General features: G+C 39.5%; 1 protein-coding gene across 2 annotated transcripts; it reads right to left on the bottom strand.

Annotated features, from left to right (window-relative positions):
- Positions 1–6,276: 6,276 nt before the first annotated feature.
- tgm1l1 (transglutaminase 1 like 1) lies at positions 6,277–21,573 on the bottom strand. Of its 2 annotated transcripts, none has more exons than XM_085377037.1 (14): positions 21,383–21,573; positions 18,042–18,334; positions 17,769–17,960; positions 15,170–15,421; positions 11,538–11,656; positions 11,171–11,278; positions 10,900–11,077; positions 10,161–10,299; positions 9,387–9,579; positions 9,054–9,207; positions 8,455–8,739; positions 7,472–7,632; positions 7,217–7,353; positions 6,277–7,122 (listed from the first exon to the last, which is right to left on the bottom strand). In XM_085377037.1, exons 2-14 carry the CDS (start codon positions 18,331–18,333, stop codon positions 6,978–6,980), a joined length of 2,355 nt encoding a protein of 784 aa, XP_085233163.1. In that variant the 5' UTR covers position 18,334; positions 21,383–21,573; the 3' UTR covers positions 6,277–6,977. The 2 variants fall into 2 exon arrangements, with proteins under 2 accessions (XP_085233163.1, XP_085233164.1); XM_085377038.1 differs by lacking the exon at positions 21,383–21,573 and adding an exon at positions 19,009–19,063.
- Positions 21,574–21,875: the final 302 nt, after the last annotated feature.

Genomic DNA, 21,875 nt, shown 5'->3' with positions numbered 1-21,875 from the left:
GCACGAAATAAATTTGTTTGAATCCAGAAATATTTTTTAAGTACACTGAATTTAATTTAAGCGAGTAAAACCAACATATATTTTTAAGCTACTTTAACTTAACTGTTGTGGATACGTCTTAGTCAAATATTATTAGTAAGTCCAACTAAGGTCGTGTTAAATGTACCAGAATAATTTGTTTCCTTTACACTTATGTCCCAAACTTATATTCAAATCAATCAAATTGTTAATTTCTCTCTATTTCAATTAAGTTAAGTTTACTTAAAAAATATTGCTTACCCTGATTTGTAGTTTTTAAAAACATCAATAATGAAAACTACAACATTCTTTCACATCATTTATTAATGCAAAATTTGTTGCAAACAGAATAAGAATCCACATCTCTAAGGGAAATTGCTGCAATTTGTATAATACAAATTACAAAACTTTTGCCTATGAACTAGTAGCTTTAAAAAGCTGTATTCAAACAAAACAGAAACAACAGACAAGAGAAATGTTAACCAATGTTTCTCTTCCTCTAAAAAAGAAAAAAAACACAAACAAACTCCTTACATAAAAGAATAAAACACTACCAGCAGTATAATGTATCACAATTAGAAACTGATGCATCCACAAACTAACCAGTTTCAGACTTGCTGTTCTGCGATCCATATTTAGAAATTGCATTTTAATAAGGTAATTAGACTTAAAATTAAACTTGTGTTTTCCTTACTGCTTATTGACCACTGTCTTTCCATTCTAGTCCTTCCTTGAAGATTCTGAATGTTTTACATATTTTCTGACCTAACATACTCGCTTCAAAACAATTAATAGTCTTTAAAGTGTTACCAGTGTGCTGCAGTGTGGTAATCATGAATGGTTTTTTTTGTTTTTTTTATCCGGTTGAGTTAACACTGATTATACGCAGGGCAGCAGCTATAACTGAATAATTACAAAGTTGCTCTTCAAGCTACTCAAATGTACCACACGTGAAACATTCATTATTGAAAGTTAAAATGTTCAATCGAAACATAACACAGAACAAATGATGGTTGTACAAGAGTTTCACTCCTATTCACAAGAGCACCAGTCATTGGTAATTTACATAACAGCATTCTCTTGATGTGTTATTTTAGAAATCTTCCTATCCAGTAGCAATTTTGTTCTTCAGCCCAAAGACTTTGGGGGAGAGCTTTTCACCATCGAATCCCATCAACACTTTCTAAATGAATTCATAATAGTCCTTCAATTCCTTGGGGAAGGCTAGGTTTAGTGCATAGATTACTCCAAGCATCAATGCACAAGCTTGGGCCAGAGATCCAATGTTGTCCATGACTATCTCCCCTTCAACAAATATTCCAATGTCATCATAATGTCCATCCTCCCTGTTGATGACATAAATGCCCATGGTGTGCTTCTTCAGGTCTCTCTGGATATCATCTCCTTCAATGTCCTAAACATTTAATAAAAAGGTAAAAGAAAAAACAATTAACTCTACAATTAAATTCCAATCTAGTCGTTTGTGTGTGTGTGTGTGTGTGTGTGTGTGTGTGTGTGTGTGTGTGTGTGTGTAATACACACACACACACAGATATCTATCTAAAAAGTGTGTGTATAGATGACTTGCTTACAATGACTTAAATGACTTACAAAGAACTCCCGAATAAGGCTTCCGTCCTCTTCACCAAGGTAGAGGCAAAGTGCCCTGAGAACTGCTTCCCTTTTCACTTTAACATCACTTTCAGCCTGTTTAAAGAGAGTTGCTGATTAAACCAATTTGGAAAAAAGAACAATGTCTGACATTCGCAATAAGTAAATTTTATCATATGTCAGTTCAAACATAGTAAATAAAATTTATATATGAAATTTCAAAATTTAGATCGCTTGGCTGGTCACCTAAAACGGCTTATTGGACTCACCAGTGACCTGAAGGTCATCTCCAGTTGAAGTGTTGTAATACACTGGAATTCAGCATTTACCTGTAACACACACACACACACACACACACACACACACACACACACACACACACACACACACACACACACACACACACACACACACACACACACACACACACACACACACACACACACACACACACACACAAAAAGAAGACTGGTGCTTAATCATTGGTATGATTATTTTGTTATTTCTTCATTAAATGCTACAATGCAATTGCCATCACTTCATAAAGCATGATTATCATATGGGTTAGTATACAGTGCATGAAGGATGTTACTACTGTTAATCAAAGAAGAAATGAATGGCATCAGTCCATTTAACGGGTTTAAAGGGTTTTAAAAAGCAGATATTTGTCTGTTTCAGGTGGTTGGCAACACATTTTCCTGTGCTCTTTGTCCACTGGTGGGAGTGTCTCACCTGTGAGGTCAGCGGGGCAGAACTCTGCCATCAGCAACAGAGAGCAGAGAAAATTTAGATGTGCAACTAAAAACATGCTTGCCATGTAAGCCCCAAACATCTCTGAAATTGCTCTGCAAACTTCAGAGTACTTATACTTCAGGAGTCCTGTGGGTACCGTAAAGACTCATGTATGCAAACAAACCACATTCTTTTTTGCAATCTGATCCTTTTTCTCTTGGCTGTTTCCTTCAGGGATCACCACAGTGATCCACCTCCATCTAACCCTATGCTCTGCATCCTCTTAACTCACAAGAACTAAATTCCTGTTTTTCATTTCACTTTCGCAAGTTTTTTTTTTCTTTTGTCCTGGATAAAAGAAATTTAATCATATATATTAATTGATATTAATTAATATCAATATTAATAATCACAAGAACCCTTAAGATGAGATAGATAAACTTGTCCCTGCAATACTGTGACAAATACTGTTGTGATAAATATGTAAGGAATTTGCATGTACTTACCAAAATAACACCATCTTCTTGAATAAACAGTAACACATAAGGGGAAGAAAATCTGCCAGAAAAGGAAGACAAATAAAAAAAATAAACTTTAGAAAGACAAACAATTACCGTTTCCAAGCCATTAGTGCATTACTTCATGATACTCCCTTGTAACAAAACAAATCTTACTTGTGCCTCTGTGCAAACTACAGATGGCACGATACCACTTTTTTATGTCCGATACCGATATCATAAATTTGATTATCTGCCGATGCCGATATGAATCCGATATAGTGTATTTTATAATAAATAAAACTGTTTTTATAAATATTTTGCTGCATTTTGTATAAGTTCATACTCAGTTTTAAAAACAAAACATTAAAGCTATTCTGTTATACCTGTATGCAAAAAATACACTGCACCCAAAATATTTTATACTTCAGCAATACTGATCAACCTAAAAAACTTACACCATCCTCCTTATTCAGGTATTCTAAACAGTACATAGAAATATTAAACTAACTAATAGGACTGCCAACTCCCAGCAAAAATATTAGGAAACCACCCCGCACCCTTCGCCTGATAATGCTTAATTGACGTAATCTACTTTAATGCACAGAAATCAATTATTTTTCTATAATAATTTGATTCAACATTTTTCTTCAATACAGTTGCAGACAGCGCAGACAGCGTACCTTCCCAAAGGAAAAAGTGCTATATGTACTACTATTACTAGGGCATATATTAGACTTAATATTTACTACATACAATAATGGATCTCTATACATTTAACCAGATCACCACTTTGGTAGTAAGATTTAGAATAATTATTTATTAAAAGCTAGACATTTTAAATGAGAATAAGAAAGAAATTATGTCTTTGTGTCTCCCTTTCCCTGTTAATGCCCTACCTGGCCCCCTGGCAAAACTTTGCTAGATCCGCCCCTGCACAGTTACCAGATGTCAGCTACATAGAAAAGGATCCTGGTGTTATTTGTCTCTCATAAACAGTTCATAACTTCCCTTCAACTCATTCATGTGACCTAAAATGTAAACCTGTTTCTTCATTACCTGTTCAGCTCTAATGATTCAGTAAAAACTTCTCCTGGTTTCACCTTCATGTTTCCTTCTCACCACATATCCAAACTATCATGACCAGCAGCTATTACGGCTGTGGCTCCAGAAAACATAAGCGGATACTAGAAGTAATATTAAAAAAATTCTAGCAACAGCTTATCAAGCTTAAACGTGCTGCTGTTGTTTATCTGCCGTTTTCCTCTTTCTAGCGCAAACTGGGTGACTAACAAATGAGAGAGACTAGCGACAGAAAAGCCGATCACCTGATAATCGATCAGTTTCATGATTGAAGTAGCAACAGGAGAGGGAGGGGGGAGAATGAGGGAAGAAGTTTTAGCTGTTCAGCATGAAGACACCGAATAACTCCAGCTTTGTGTCTTTTTTCATTCTAGCTGAAGTATAAAACAAATCGCTTCCTTTCCCCCTCAATACAAAACTCCGACAGCCAGTCCAGCTGTGGCTCCATACATCGGTTGTTAAGCTCAACATGGAAATACTATGCAAACATAAAGAGATGAACTTACACACTTGCTTTACTTCTGTGTTAGTTTTCTCTGAGATTAAATGCAGCGGTTTGGAAGCACGTAGCGAGGCTTTAAATGCTAAACCAGACCGCTGACAGGTCTCACACTCAACAGCTCTATCAAGTGAAGCAACTTCTTTTCTGAGTTAATTTCAGTCCTGACAAACCTCACTCTCAGTGCCTTTTGATCTCACATTTTTGGCAACCACTGAGTTATTCTCCTCCACAGTTTACAACCATTATTTTTTTCTGCACAAAAGACGTTGTGCAACGCCAATCCTACTTATTTCCTACTGCACCCCTGACTGTGCAGGTGCGTTCAGAAGCCCCCTCCCCCGCCCGACTATTCCTTAATGCCAATGTTGTGGCGGGAGGGACGATTTCTCCACTTAAAACTGCAGGCGACTGTACAGTGAACTTTACAGCTAACTACAGAGAAATTGCCTCGTTCCATAATTTGTTAGTACAAAGTGTGCCACAAGAACTAAGCTAAAAACATATGACATTTTAACGCATCAATACAATTACTCTTTTAATAGAGCAGTAGCTAATAGAGCACATAGCTAGCTTAAGTCAAATTCATGACAAAGTTCAGAGGTGTACAACTACTTAGACTTCTTTCTCCATGTGCACACGTCTTAAAGAGTCAACATGCTTTGACTGAGGTAAAAAAATAAAACAAAAACGACCGTAAAAGGTTTACTTACCGAAGCTAGACCACCTTTATATGAAGTTGTGCGATTAACTTGAGCCCGCTTGCAGCACACAAAGAGTCCGCTTCTTCAGTCCGCGTGCAAAATGGTGGCCTGTCCTAACGCATGCGCAAAATGGCCCAGCAGGAGGCTATGAAAAACATACTTAAGCATTTTGAGCTACATTTAATTAACTAAAATTAATTGGATTAAAACGCAGGGAATGTATTCTGGAGTTACTCGAATTATATATGTAGACAGGAATTACTCATTTGAATTGAAAAGATATACCAAAATATAATATGCTATATTTAAAAGGAGACAATATCACTTCTTTCAGTGTACTTTTAAAAATCTTAAACTTTTAATTTTATGTGATAAGTTATAAAAATTGTGCCTGAATGCAGAACTATAAAACATAAAATTAAAAAAATAACATTGTATTAATGTGAAAGGTAATATTACATCATCAAATCTGTGATAAAGTAAACAGTAAAACTGTTATTCCATCTCTTTTTGGCATACTATAATTACTGGGACATTATACGCTATATTTAACATTCAGATGAATTTTAAAACCTGAGTTTTTAAAATGTGTCAAATTCCACTTCAAACTGTCCGACAAGCCCACCGTCACAATGCTTGATGAACTGGAATTCAGGAAATACGTGAGTTCATAGCACTGCAAGGAATATGATCTGACATCTTTCTCTGATGGCTTCAATGACAGCGATTACTTCCTTTATGAACTCGTACATTTTCTAATGCCTTGAATGTGAAAGAGAGCTACAAATTAGAGCTGTTAAACGAGTCAAGTGGCATAAAGGGCGCAGTATTTCTCTGTAAAAAATGCTAAAACTATGAGCCACTGCCTTAGCACAGTCAGCTTTAAGTACCTGGGAATACATTACTCATCCTGATTGGTGAAACGCAGTAAAGGTGTGTCACCCACCATAATTTGTAAGGCTGAAATTAGTCACTCTCTTTTTTTTGCGCCATAAAACATTGTTCAATTGCAAAAGTGGAAAGTTTCCTGTTTCCTCTGAGAGGCTTACATCGGCTTTAACCAGCACAGGCTTGTTTAATAAAGAGCTGCAACATCATTTTAGTGTGACTTTTATTAAAGACACAGCACAGATGATAGAAAACCCAAAACATTCCAAGTAGATAAATGGTCTCGTTTCGGATATGCAGACATTTGAGGGGTTTGGGTTTTTAATAAAGGCGGACTTTTCATTTCATTTGACAGTTGAAATAAGTGGTAATCTGTGTCCTTGCAGACGACATCATTTTCTGTTTTCTGAATTGGTACATTTAAACGTTACATTTGCCAAAGTCAGCATCGTTCCCTTTCCAAGCGCGTCACAGTTCCCTCCCTTCATATAAGCCATGTGAGGTTCATTTTGTCAGACAACAGTTTTCACATTATGACTAGCAACATATATAGTATTTACATTAGCTCAATGTTGCCTGACTTTCTGCACCTTCACAGGTTTTTTTCAGTGTCTTCAAATGGACTTGTTTTAGAAGTCTAAGGATACAAACCCTTGTTAGTCAAAAAGCACCTTGTCACACGTCTATTACAATTCTTCCACAGCAAGACACAAGTGTGAATTTCTGTTATTTAAAATGTAAAAATAGTAGTAATACTGATAATGCTACAGTAAATCATCTATTAATAGTTTTATGAATATCAAAAATTAAACATTTTCTGCAATAAAAAACAAACAGTATAGCTCAAGATATGGGAACTTAGCACACTTAATATGATGAGGCATTGTCAGTTGATATTTTATAAGAAATAAGTGTTGTGCGAGAAGCTGATCATTGTGGTGCCTTTCATTGTTCAAGAACAACAATGTCAGCCACTCCATGCACTTGTGAGAGCTGTTCACAGTCGAGGGACGCCACCAGCTTCCTGGGTCCAGGTTGGGAGGGGATGAAGTGCTCTGTCAGCGTCACTTTGGAGTGGGCGCCGACGTCACTGAGAGGGGCAGGATGAAATGAAACGTTAGTCTCGACACAAAAATGTTAGTGGAAGAGAAAGGGAGGCAAAAAAGAGAAAGACTTGTTCTTACCCCACGACCACCTCATGGCCCTCCTGAAGGCCCAGGCCCTCCACTCTGAACACCACTCCCTTCAGTGTAGATGGCAGGGGGTTGGTGAAAGTAATCTTGGCAGCCATCTCTTTACCAACAACGGCGTCTCCAATAGGCTGCCAGAGAAAGAGTTAAATTAGTCAAGAGGGATACCTTTATTAGAAATAAATGTTATGCATGTTGTGTTAAAATAATGCTCACTGTATGAATAAGGGGGGAAAAATGAAATCTTACTGTGATGGTGATGTCAGGTGTGCGAAGCCTGAAAGTTGTCTGGTTAGCTAGCACTTGCTTCGTTTCAGTGACTCTTCCACACAGGGTTAGCATGAAGGCTGCTTGATCCACCAGCTGGCTCTGGTATTGTTGGTAGGTCAGGACCCAGTCAATGGTTTTCTCTATGTGATGGGAAAAAAAGCAAATTTTGTTGTTGTTGTTTTCAATTTAAATGAATGCTTAGACATTTTGGAACAGCAGCTAGCTGCTAGTTAGCTTGGCTCAAGTAACTTCCCACAGGACGAGCTAGCCTAGCCTAAGCACAATGTAAAGGTTTCAGAAAATAAGTTTGATTTTCCACTTCAGGTTTCAGTTTGATTAAAAATGATCCTGTCCCCAATTTTCTTCATGACTGTGCATTTCCAAAACTCTTGTTACCTTATCTTTTTTCACATCTAAACAAAGAGCTGCAGTTATGAGTAATAAAATGACTGTTGCTTGATTTAGTATCACACAGTTTTATCTTCTTAGCCTTTATTTACTTTAACACTTTTTAGATTAAAATATTTGTTTAACAAACTAATTTAATTAAACATGACATAAAATGTTAGTATTTCACATCTTCTACCTTTCATTTATGAATAAAGTTTTCCAGACCTTTAGTAACTTGTTTTTTTTTGTGATGCGAGAGCAGCAAGAGCTAAAAGATGGAAGTTTTGTCCTATTATTTTAAAGCCTTGAGTTTAGCATTTTAGCTTTCACCCTTGGGTTTGTTTGAAACCAGTCTTGATAAGCAAGAGAAAATCCAAACAAAAGGTAGCAATTGTTAATCACAGAGGTGAGGCTCTCCTAATCGCGCCAAAACGTATCATCTTTTTTACTCTAACTGGGCCTAGATGTTGCTAATTTCACATCAAATTGTACTGAAGAGGTTTTGACAATAACGACTAAGACCAAAACCCTACATAGATAGTGCAGCTTCATAATTGAGCTCGAAATCCAACCTTCATTAGGCGAAAGCTCCACAGGCATCTGCTCCTTCTTGATGGTTCCCTTCAGCACTCCAGTGTAGTACATGACAGCCACCTGGCTGTGGATTGTTGCCTGGCGGGGCTGTGAGCTTAGATTCTTCACCAGAATTTTCAACTGGGCATCAGCACCCACCCTGGGTCCCTCGCCATCCACCTTTACCTCCACTGACACATCTTCTGCCACTGGTGTGGAATAGACATCTGGCTTGCTGCCATAGCGACTTGCAGTCTCTACTGCAATGCGTTCTTCTTCTGAATCTAGTAGAGGAAGGAGAATGTAAGTGCACCTCATTCTGTCAGAGGTTTCAGGATTTACTGACATATGCAAGAGATATGGTGCAAAGTCTTTCCAATGAAAACAAACAGAGAGCTATATTTAAAGAATTGTGGAGAGCAGGTGAACAGTTGATGAGGGTTGAATAAGTTCAACAAAATGATCTATAGAGAATGACAGGACTAAATCACTGCTTATTAAGATATTTCCAGGTGGTGCAGAAATGATTCTGTCTGTTTCTGGAACATCAGTCTAAGGTAGACTTACAATTAGACAAGTAAAAAATAGCTGCCAGTACCTTCTTCATGTTTGTACAAGGATGTGATATCTGCCCGCTTATCAGAGCCCACCGCTTTGGTGCTGATGCAGTGGCCGACAGCTTTCTTTTCACTGTAGATCTGTTTAAATGTGCCGTCCAGGTTTCTCTGCCAGTAAATTTTGTCACTGTTGACCTGCCAGAAAAATACCAATAAACACAATAAGCTCAAACAGAACAGGTTACCCTTTTTACATATGATTACGTGATTCATCTTTTGCTGACGGTTCAAGCTGCAAAGACCACTTCTGAAATTCTTACATATCTATATCTAGTACATGCAAAACAACAAAGAGTTCAAGAACACGCACTCACCTCAGCAAAGACAAACGGCGTGTCATGTTTAAGGTAGACATGGCCAGAGCGGATGGCGTTCACAGAAGCAGGGCCACAGCGGAAGGTGCCCTGGCTAGTTTCCTGGGGAGTGGCGTCTACGGCCTGCCAGCCTCCATTACCTGGAGGTAAGTCTGGTCTGGCCATCCAGCAGTCATTCCATACGTGGAAATTCCTACAGTTAGACAGAGTTTAGGTATTTTGAATTTAAGTAAATTAAACTGTTCCTTTTAGGTTAATATAATAATACAATTAGCATGTAGTTAGCTTAGCTTAGCATAAAGCAGTTAGCTTGTTTATATGCCACAATTTTACACTTTAATTTTTTGTATAAAATGCAAAGTGTTCATTAGAGACTTTTGGTGGCATTTGTAGATATATTTTACTGACTTTAAACATAGCTGGCAATTTTTGTAGAAGTGAAACACATCTTAACAATTTAATAGGAATTAAGGATATGGGTTTAGTTTTTGTTACATTAGCTACATTCACAACATGTGCCCTGTTCCACAGTTATAGTGAACGGGTGTTCAGGCAGTTATAGGGATATGGAAAATGCAGACAGAATGTCTAAGGGCTCTTGTAGGATACCAGTAATACAGCATAAAAGAACACATAGATACAAGACAAGCCTATGCACTTTTAAAAGAAATTTCAACTTGGGGATTTTCAAGAACATTTTAGAACATTTCTTTAGCATAGGTTTAGATGATTTTCATGGCAGGATGCCATTCTACGTAAAGCTCTATATCTTACCAAACAGAGTCTCTATTGAGATAGTCAATTGGCTCCAAATTCTCATTAAGGTATACATCTGTAGTAAGGGATACGTCGGTATCATGTGCTGACTGGAAGTTGGTCACACTGCGGGAAGGAATGCCAAGGCAGCGCAGCACTAAAACCAAAGACACAGATATAAATAGATCAATTAAAATTTATTTCTGCAAGGCCATTTGATACTTGAGTTAGATTTTCAGATGGTAATACTTTAGGCAGCAAGGAATTTCATTATTCTGGTTGAATGAAAGCAACACATGTGGCTCTATCTGTGACAAATATAGATGGTATGTTAAGAATGCCAATGCAAGGTATTTGGAGTGCATAAAAGCTATGACTTGCTGTCAGGGGCAATATTATGTGCTAGGGTCAGCTAGCTATCATGCAAGCTTCCCTGGATGCACACACAGTGAATATGAAGTGCTCTATGACAGAGTTACTGTGAGAGCTAATGCAAAGACACAGACTGACAAAAAGCCATGATTATAATAAATTTGTGGATTTGTAATTAAATTGACATCCACACCAAGACCCACTCTTGGGTATTCTTTGCAGCTTTTTTACACACACAAGCCGAACATACAGTACAATCCATTCGCATGCCTTCTAAGGCTTGCGACTGCCTACTAAAGTTTAAGGTTTCACCACAGACACACTCTTAACTTTCTCTCAGCCATCCAGCACCCTTCCTTTTTAATGTTTTTTTCCTCATAATCACCTGTTGTAGTGATCCCAGAGAAGACCCAGCACTGTCCATATGACACAGGCGTTCCATTGGTCGAGTGGTATTTCCTCAGGATCTCCACGCTGCTGCTCCACGCCGTAGGTGAGACTCCATCAGAGTAATCACCTGACCAGTTTCCAACTAGAACACCGTAGTCATCCTGAGCATTTATCTAAAAAGGACACAGTGACACGGTCATTGCATTTCCTGTATTTTTTTCCTACTTTTTCTAGAAAAAACATCTTTCTTTTGTATATTAGCTCACCATGGCAGATATGACCCTGACCACGTTGACCGGATCCCCTCGACCAGATGGCGGCATTTCACTCTTCTCCATGATAAACAGACATGCTTCCAGGATTCCCTCATGAAACTACAATGAAGAAAAAAATTCACTATGAAACCAAAGTTTGGAGAATTGTCCTGTGAACACTGAATACTGTAAAAAAAAAATGAAAACATTTTGTTTTTAAACAGAAATTACCAGCTACTGAAAAACACAATGAAAATATAGGTACTGGGAACAGTTTAAAATAATTCCATCTTCAGCAGGAACAAACAGGGTAAGTGCCACAGGGTCATAATCGTGTAATGATAGCTTAGAAACCAAGCTTGCTCTTCATAGCTTGTACCTGTCCGAAATTCCACGTGCGAGCACCGATTTGTTTCTCCGTTCCGTAGTAAATCCTCCCAGTGTCATTCAGCACATACTCCTTCCTCTCCTCCTCGTTATCCAGGAACACGCTGTCCTCTAGAAACACAGGAATTTGCTCTTATTTAGCTTCATGTCACTGAAAATGTAATCCTCCAAGAACAGGCTTTCAATAATGCATGCACAGTTAAGTACATTTATGTGGTTATCCCTGACGTTCAGTCTAATTAAACCAGGGAATACAAGGAAACCCTTTTTTTAAGTAGATGTTTTAAATTTCTTTTAATGAACGGAAACATTCGAGCTCCCCCCCTGTTTGTGAAAATGACCTAAAATCCCTGCTTTATTCACCTCCTTTGTGACTGAACAACTCAAGAATGTGTTTTTTTTCTTACTTATCATGTGAAAAAAGTTCCCAAGGCCAGGAAATGGTTAAGAAACACAATGACTGCATAGATCTTGCAGTGAGGCCCACACTCACTTATGGGAAAAAGTCTGGTTTTGGTGACCTCAGCACTCCAGACTTGGGCGTGTGCCCCTCACCCGAATCTATGTGTTTCTTTTTCCATCCCTTTTTATCTGTTACTGTCACCACCTTGAAAATGCCCATGGGTGGGGACGAGGAACGGGACAAAGAGAAAGAAAGGAAAAGCAGTAAAAGTAACAGACTGTTTGAGATGGACATAAGAAAATGCAAGTGGAAGGAAGAGATTTAACAAAGTACGGGGGGCATAGGAGAGGAAGAGGGGAAGTTATGCTTGGGTGGGAAAAGAAGAGGAGGAGGAGGAGAGAGAGAGTGAAGCATAACATATTGTCTCGAGATTTTAAGGGATGAAGCTGATAGTATCTGGCAGCTGTGATAATTGTGGTTTTCATATCTTGCTAAAAAATTCCTGGAATGTGGGAAGAAATAGATTCATAGAGGAAGATGTTAGGGAGGAGGTCCAAGAGTCAGAGTGAAGGTCAGGTCAGCAGATAGCAAGAAAGGTACAAAACAGGGAGGGAGAGGCATAAAAACGGGAAGGAAATACACACGGAGGCAGTAAAAGCAAGGGAGAGGACAGGTTGTCACCAGCTGTAAGGATTTCTGCGAGCTCGCCCCATGGCGCTTCATACAGTAATTGTAGGATTTTGACTTTTATGAGTGTGAGATTGGTCTAGGGAAGAGGAGATTGAAAGAGGGAAAAGGAGATTGGGCATGCCGCCAAAAGCAGCAACCCCATAATGAAAGACACACAGGCTTTTTATCACAACCAGGTCCACTGTTTTTTCTTTTCTTTTCTCTTTTATTTTGCTGCATTGCAAATGTGCTTTTTTCTGTCGAATATCAAAGAAAAAAAATAGAAGTTTGGGTCTAAGATAGCAGTTCTGAGAATGTACAACAAGACACTCTACGGTTGAATTTCTTAGTGGAGCTTTGAATAGGGTTAAGATTAGCAGATAGAAGCAAGGGCCAGGCTTCACATAACTTATATCAAGGTAAAAAAGCTAAATTAGACATTTGGTCCCTCTTGCTGGCCACTGGCAAGAAGACGATAATAATTCAATTCAATTGTAGTTATATAGTGCTAAATTGGAACAAAAGTCACCTCAATGTGTTTTATATTGTAAGGTAAAGACCATACAATAATAATATATGAGCAAGCACTTTGGCAACAGTGGGAAGGAAAAACTCTCTTTTAACAGGAAGAAACCTCCTGCAGAACCGGGCACAGGGAGGGGCAGCCATCTGTCCTGACTGGTTTGGGGCGAGGGGAGGGAGACATGACTCTGATTATGGGATTTCTAACTGAGGGTTTAATTTGGAAGACATGAAAACTCAGTAACCATGCTGCTTTCACCAGCCCAGAGAAGCTTTACCCACCATGCCTGACAAGTTAGCACAAGTGCTGACCCCTGTCTTTCTAAGAATCACACACTCGCAATGCTGTCTGAAGCTCAGCATGTCCATCATGCTGAGCTTCTGTGCCATTGTGAGCTTTCTGTAGAGGCATTTTTTTTCCTTTTTTCTCTTTGAAAGAGGAAAAGCCCCTCTAGCTGTTGAACCCTTCAAAGAAAAATGTTTTCTGCAGGAGTGAAAGACTACATTGTAAGTCTAACCCTCTAGGAAACTGCATGTGCAACAAACATTGAAAAACTATGAAAGAAAGTTTTTAAAAAAAGTCAATAACAGACGTTTTTTTATTTCAATGAGTGCCCAATAAGTGGCTGAAGAATGTCTTATTGTACCAAGAATTCATATCAAACCAGTTCTACTGAAAAAAGCACAGTACACAAGATTGAATATCACATGAATAAAGCCACATAAAGAGAATTTGAAATATGCACAAAAAATACTCCTTCAAATAAATGGTAATGTATTATCCAAATTAGGAAATAACATAAAATCATTAGGTGACAGTTTCATCCCCTAAAAGCATTACAACTATCTGCTGTTATATTTAGACTGAACCTCACTAGTCCAGATTATTTGATGCTGGCCAAAGTTATGACACAGATAACTGGTGTGGTAATCCTCCAGGTGGTGTGGTCCTTCATCGTTATTTGTCATCCATCCATCCATCCATCCATCCATCCATCCATCCATCTGTTCATCCATCCATCCACTCACCCATCCATCCATCCACCCACCCACCAATGTCACTGGGGCAGCAGTCTCAAGAGAGATGCCCAGACCTCCCTCTCTACCTCTGCCAGCTCTTGTGGAGGGGGCTTTCCAAGCCAGTCGACACACTTAATGTCTCCAGTGTTTCCCAGGACACCAGGGACAGACGGCCAACTTCTGGAGCTTTATTAGTAACCGAAGCACCTAAAAGGGTTTTTCTTTTCTTTCAGCCATCTCCATTACTTATAGTCCACCCTGGCTTCATTTCCATTGTAGTCTGTGCTACGTGCAGCATTTTTTCAGCTTTTTCTGAATGTATTTTTCTCTGCTGTGCCTCTGTTCTGTAGAAATGTTCCCAATTTCCTTGTTTGTTTTCTTAAGTCATGGTGCTTTCAGCTCTTTGAACAGCAGGCATTTAGGCATACACAATTAGCAATCATATCTGCATATCGAATGACCCCGCTAAAGGTCTCCCTCATCTTACACCCAAACGGTTTTGATCTCCAATGCAGGTGAAAGTCGTGCTCTCACTTGTGGCTAAACCAAATACGGCAGAAGTTTTGGTCCAAGCCGGGGGAGTTGCATAACAGACCACAGTCACATAGACACACATAGTCACGCTGTTGCTATTCATGGGCAACAACACACTCATGGACTGACTTGGCCTCTATCACCCAAGTGTAATATTATACCAGAGCTGCTCTAGGAGATTAAATGGCTATACAGGCATCCATTTTATCTGAGTATTCGCAGTTAGACAGATGGAATCTGCTGCTCCCAGAAAAATATTGACTTTTTCAGATACTCAATTCTACCTAAAGCCTAACATAAATCCAGATAGTAAGTAATTCATTTCTGGAATGGTATGTAAGGTCACACGTCTTCTCTTTTTTTATTTTTCCAATCATCTGTGAGTCGTCTTCTTTCCTTCCTGTCTTCCACATTCCCTGGCTTCAATCCACCCACACCCACCCCCGCCTTCCCTGTTCCCATTGGTGCCAGCTTACCTTCACACCAAGGGTTGAAGAGCATGACAATGTTCTTGCTGGAGGTGTAAGTAGTTGTGGCGTCGCCTTTGAGCGAAGAAGTTGTCACAGTGAGCTCGTAAAGGCCGATCACAGCGTTGGCTGGAGAGTTGATGGACAGCTTGATCTTATTGCCGTTCTGCTCTACAATTTTGGCCTCCCAGCGTTCATCTTCCAGGTGCTTCACCAGCGGAATGATGACATGGGTCCCTTTGGATACCAAGGGCAGGGAACCTACACCAAACAGATACATAACCATATTATTCCCTTTTTTTAAAAAATTTATTTGTATATTTCTACTCAAACTACTAATAGTCAAAGCACTTGTTTAATAATTGAAATCCTTCTAAATGTTGCAGAGATATTAACTAAGGTTGAAGATGTTGAAGATGTTACAGCGAGTCAGAGAATCCAGGCTTAGTGTTGTGCTTGTTAGCATGAACAGGTAAAAATGGAGGCTGAAGCCGGACTGTTCATCACTGATCTATCACATGCTGAAGTTCGGGCTGCTGGGCTGGGGTTAGCATTCACTCTTTATCATCACCCTAGGTTCTTGGCTTGTGTTAGCATGCTATCTGTGCAGATGCTTGCAAAGAGCTGAAGTTGCATTATAGTATTACGTAGTTATTTCCGTTCTGGACGCAGTATGCACTTTACCATCATGCTCCTGTCAGTTTATGCAATAAAGATAAAAGTAACGTCCATAGCTCCACCATTTTCCTCCTCTTGACAAGAACTGAAATCAGCTCAATGTAGCATGTTTTTTCTTTTTTTTTCTGTCTGGGTTGTGCAAATAACGAAAAAGCTTTGTAATGCAAGTGACAATAAACTTGTAATTACTGGATTGTGTAAATGTAATACGATAGAGCAACATGTTACTTTGGAAAGCGTTACATTCAACACTGATTGCAATGACAAAGGATTTCAAAAATAGTTGTAAACAACTGCAACTTCTTTGCTAAAATGCTGCCACCTTGTGGCAGAGGTTCTTTTCAAATACACTTTATGAAGAGTTATGAAGAGTTTTTACAAAAAGTACATTTAAATTCATATTCATGGCATTCAATGTTTTAAAGACAGTCAGAGAATTTGTCTTTTAAATGTAAAACTTGAGTCAGGACACAGTCAGGTGTATTTGAGTGTACTGTGTGTGTATGAGTGCATGCACATAACCTTGTCAAGGATGTGGTAAAATATCTTTGCTTTATGTTTTTGAATGAAAATTTAACCTGCACAGCTCCAAAAAGTGTTTTCCTGTTTTCGCTTATTTGTAATTATAAGCTAACCTTGAAGATTTTGATCAAATAAGGCAGCAGCAACAACAGCAAAGAGACCTCCTTACAAAATCTGGTTGCAAACCTTTTCACATCACAGTAATTTTATGTTATTTCCAGTGTATGGCAACCATTCCAAACTGTAAACCACATGTGTATGATAGTCTTTGGCCCAGCTATGTGTGGGTTCCAAGAGTAAACACTAGCGTGGGCCTGGAAAGCCTCCAAAACTCCAGGATGTGCACATCTCCACAGAAAGCGTGCACATTTGTGTGAGTGATTATTTAGCTTTAATGTTCCTTTAAATGTGTTTTTCTCATGGACTAGCAAATCCATTAGTTAGATTAAAACCCTCTGGATGTTCTCCTCCGAGCTACTTGCTTTGTGCAACCCTGCTGGACGACCATTCGTCCAAACAGAAATACGGAGTTTACCAAGAAACCATTGTTCTCCATTTGACCGCATCCAGGACACCCCTCCCTTCCTCTCTCACCTCTGAATACTTTTTTTTAGCATACTTTTTTTAAAGCATGAAAATGATGAAAAACAGTGTCTCTTTTCTGCTCAAAACAACAGCTTTGAAAGCTTTACTGATAAAAATCACTGCTTTTGGAGCAACACTTCGAGCCTGTTCCCTGCCCACTGATGGCAGCCAGTCTGCTGAATGTGGAGAGCTCAGACACTTTGTTTCTTTTTTCCTCCCCTCTCCCCATGAAGCTATCACAGCAGAAGGAGCAAATCATTTCTGGGTGGTGATGTATTGCCAGAGTGTGTAGCGTGAGGTCTGTAAATACCAGAGGGAGGTGTCCAGTGTACCGAGGCCTGGAAACTGTTAAGACTGCGGGCTGCTGGGTGGAATCCAGAACTTGTTGTGCAGCCATGAGCTGCTGCTGAAATCAAATGTGCTAGCTATGCACAACATTTGGACCGTATTTCCCATGATTTGAGCAGTCGCTGGTTTCTTTCTTGTGTTTGCAAATGAAGCTAATTTTGGTTAAAAGGCAATCCAACAATTTTAAACGCAAAAAAACGTTTACAAATAGTTAGTGGCACTTTTCCTATGAAAAATCGAAAGCAGCGTTTTATTGAATGACTTACCTTCCAGTAACGTCAGCGTTAAATGTTATCTCCCACATGCAATGTTTCCCACATACACTTAATTACAATGTGCATCTGTTACTTTTAAAACTGTCTTTTAAATGGCTAAAAAAAACTATTGATCATACTCATTGTTACAATTTTTAATTTATTTTTCTTCATATTTTGGTTTTAAAAAGATGGACACTGTCCAGCCACTGGCTTCATACCTGTTTTCAGCTCCAGGTACAGCTTGTCAGTGTCAGTACTGAAGGGCCTGTTGAGCTCAACCTCTATCTGGAAGGTCTGGCCTCTGCGAAGGATCAGCTCATCCCGGTGATACAGGTCAGTGTGATGCTCCTGTCTGTTCTGACCTGCCTTGGAACTCAATAGGTCCACCGAACACACTGACAGCTTCCCTTCTAACAGGAGAGGAGTGAATATCAGATTTGATGCCAAAGACAATGTCATGTTTTCACACAGTTTAAAATAAGTGTCGTTACCATCTGTTTCCTTTGCCTCTCCGTTCTCGGGCTTCGGCTTGGGGGGATCTACGATGGCGGCAGGGGTTGGGAGTTTGGTGAATTCCACCTTATCTGTGACATCATATGAGGTGGCGTTTGGGTGCTTACAGCAGCACGGGCACATCTTTCTGAGCCACCATAGACAGCCCCCCTCCTCCCGCTTCTTCTCACCCTCATTCTGGATGGTCAGCTCCACCCTTGTGGGTGGGGCTGCTCCGGGGAATCGCCCAATCTCTGATGTAGTTCTTACTGTTAACCGCTCACCTGGCATTCTGGAAAACACATGAAAAAATGTTAACTGTAATTCTAAAGAGAAGAATTTTGGGTACCGATTATATGCACTATTCTCTGGTCTTTTAATTCACTAAAATTCAATTTTCATTCAGTTTTTTTTTTTTTATCGGCCAGTTCCCAACATATATATAGTAAAGTAAAGACCCCACAATAATAGAAAGAAATGAGATTAATTAAGTACACATACAGTTAATATTTTATGCCAATTAACTGCTCACAAGTAATGAGAGGCCACAGGCCGTCCAATTTATTTCATATCTTTGTAATAAAAACAATGCGATGGACTAAATGAACAGTTTCCTTGTTTCTTAGTTTCATTAATTACTACATTCCTGACATGGACTCTACTCAGCTGCAAGTCCTTCCCGAACAATTTCGGGGAATTTCGCCATTCTTCCTTCTTAGGTGCTCTGCGTGAGCAAACATAACTGCTTCGAGCAGCTGGATTCAATCTGCTGCGCCTCAGCTGCTGGAGAGCAGTGTAGCTGCTGTGCTCGTGATGTCTTTTTGCGTGCACATTGACTGCAAGCGCAAGTGGACAGGGTCGTGCACCTTACGAGCATTTATCATACTGTCACATCCCCACCCTCATACACTGCACTAATAATCACAGCGGAATGAGATCGTTAGTCTCTTTGAGGATTGGCCTGACCTTCCTCGCTCGTTCTTGTGTTTACTAGAATGCAAATCTGAGGGAGGAGACGGTTTTCCCTCAGTCCTTCTTTTGGTTTTACCATCTGCATCTTCTCTCTATCAAAACAAAATCACAAGCTGTGTGTGACATGCAACTTTGCAAATGTGAAAGCTATTTTGTTTTTCAAAAACAAACCATCAGTGAAGTTTTGTTAGCACATGTAAACTGTAATGAGCTGCAGTGATGCACATTGTTGGGAGAAAACAGTGTTGTTAATGAAACGTTAATAGCAGACACGTGGTTTATAGAGCAATACAATTTAAATAGCCATGAACATATATGTATGTGCATGTGTGTGCTTGTTACCAGTTCTTACTGGTGAATGGACTGGTTCTTATATAGCTCTTTTCTACTCTACTTGAGCATGTGGCTTTCACCCATTCATTTATTAATTCATCAAAAGCACGTTATTTCTACGTCTGAGTGCTTTTTGATCTAACATTAGCATACACAGTCAGAAATGTGGTTGTTCAGTATGTTGCCCAAGGATACTTTAGCATACCGACCTGTGCAACCAGGGACTGAACCGCTAATCTTCCGGTTACTAGATGATCGGCTCTACCTTCTGATTCACAACCACCTAAACATGAGCTGCCGTCAGCAGAACATGAGCATCTTTACTTCTAGGCAATGTTGATACTTTTGAACTTAAGCATGAACTGTACTGTAGTTAACTAATAATATGCTCCTTAGCTTTGGGGGTAACCCTAAGTTTCCCTATAAACAAGATACAAGGTAACATTTAGGGCTTACTTTGGAGATCATTTCTAGTTATAGTGAGTGAGCTGTGATTGGACAGTTACCACACATTCAATCATTTCTGTACATAACTTCAGCATACCAGTTTACAGGTACAGGTTTGACCGGCGAAGTAAAAAAGCATTACAGGAATGTTTAGATGATAACGCAGACAGATGGGAGCTGCTGATCCAGTGTGGCTGAGCTGATTTTCAAGGGTAACTATTTGCATGTCACGACACAGGGTGGAAAGGGCAGAGGTCAAAGGGCAGACAACAGCTGAGGAAGAGGGAGGGGCGCCTCATAGCCTCAAAGCTTTTAAAATCAATGCATGTGTGCACCATCTGTGTGTCGGTCACGTTTTGTATTTTTTAACTCTGTGGCTTCCTGAGTTCATCTGAATCCTGACGGAAAATGATAAAGCTGTATGTTTTTCACACAGTGACCTCACCCAAAGCTCAAGTCGATACTGTTAGGCTCACTGAATCTAAAAAAAAAAGGAAGCGAGGCAGAAAAACAAACACCCTCCATATGAGCTATTACAGGATCTTTTGAAACATAACTAAGTAAACAAGCAACTTACAAGTGTTTTTTGTCCTTTTTAAAATGAAGCCTTATCTTCCTCTTGCACCAAGGTGGTCAGTCGAATTTCCCAGAGGAACCCACCCGAGGGATTAATAAAGTTCTATCTTATCTTATCTTAAAATTGGCCAATTAGAGACATCCACTGAACCCCCTAGAACCATGAAAAGTCATTTCACAAGCCTAATTTTTTGGCAGCCTTTCTCTTCCCTTGCTCACACTCTAATGCACAAACTTAAAATGATCTATACTGTAATACAGCCATCAGCCAAGCTTGAAATGAAGTATTCTTCATCTCGTCCTCCCTTTGCTACTCTCACTACCACTCATATCACTTTCTTCCATTGTACTTTGCTCTGTATCTCCGCAGTCCTGCACTTTTCTTCCAGTTTTTGTTAGCATGGCTGGTATGCCTACTAGGTTCTGATATGCCCCCTACAAATTTAACTTTATCTTTTCTACAGTAAAACCAGCTTCAACTGGCTTGTTTGTCCAGTGAGTTTGGTCCCATGTAAAACTGACTGATTATTAAACTGTCGCAACAAATCCCTGGAGTTCCAGTGTAATTTTTTTTAAGTACATAGAGATATTGCTTAAATCCTATACACTACACATCGTCTAGGTCATTGAGAAAAGAAAGGGATGAGCTGCAGCAGCTGGCTGCCAACCAAAAAAGCTGAAGCCATGAAAATACCTGAACTAATTGACTGTGTTTGTTTGATTTTAAATGAACGTAGAAAACGTTTAAACAACAAAAAACGTCTTAGAGTTTGGAAGGTGGGGTCACCAGACATGTTCTTTCTACTGGACACAAATTAGATGAGGTGGCTAATTGTAATGATGAACATAGCCCTCAAATTCGAGCTTTCCTAACTTGTTTTTCCCCGTGGAGAAAGATCCAGTAAGAGTTTAACTGTAACAAAACCAAGAAAGAATGCGCACAACTTTACGCCTGTGCCTGACTTCAACATCTGTCTTAAGAAAACAAAATGCGAGTGGTTGAAAAACTTACTTTCTCTGTATGGATTCTTCTTTGGATCAACGATGAGACCTGGATGTCGTCGTGAGTAGCTATCTCTCAGCCTGTGAGAACTTTTGGAAACTTTTCGTCTTAATGCGCTCCGTTCGTGGATCAGAATTTTAAGGGTGTCCTGGAATGTCCTGCGCGGTACTTAAAGCTGACACACACACCTCTGTTTCACACCGCTTAGCACCACCGCCCCGCCCTTGTTTGAAGTTTCCCACTCCCAACAGAAGCTGCAGCTGACGTTTGTGCACGATGCGTCAGAGAGCGTAGAGTGGGACAAGGCGGAGGACCCAAAGTTTCGTTGTGCAACACTTAGCAAAACTTTATCGATGGAGGGAAGGCGACAGACAGTGAAGAGGAGAGATAAGGACGGCATGCCTGAAGAACTATTTTTTGTGTTTGCTTTATACGGCGCATACAATAGGACCAAAAATAACAAAAATCTCATGGATGTTTTCAGTTATGAACTCAGGAGTTC

This window comes from Diplotaxodon limnothrissa, linkage group LG18 (assembly GCF_057381915.1).
Source record: "Diplotaxodon limnothrissa isolate DT_005_m linkage group LG18, D_limnothrissa_male_GT1.1, whole genome shotgun sequence".
Classification (NCBI taxonomy): Eukaryota; Metazoa; Chordata; class Actinopteri; order Cichliformes; family Cichlidae; genus Diplotaxodon; species Diplotaxodon limnothrissa.
The sequence above is the reverse complement of the archived record's forward strand: the minus strand, read 5'-3'. Positions and strand labels throughout refer to the sequence as shown.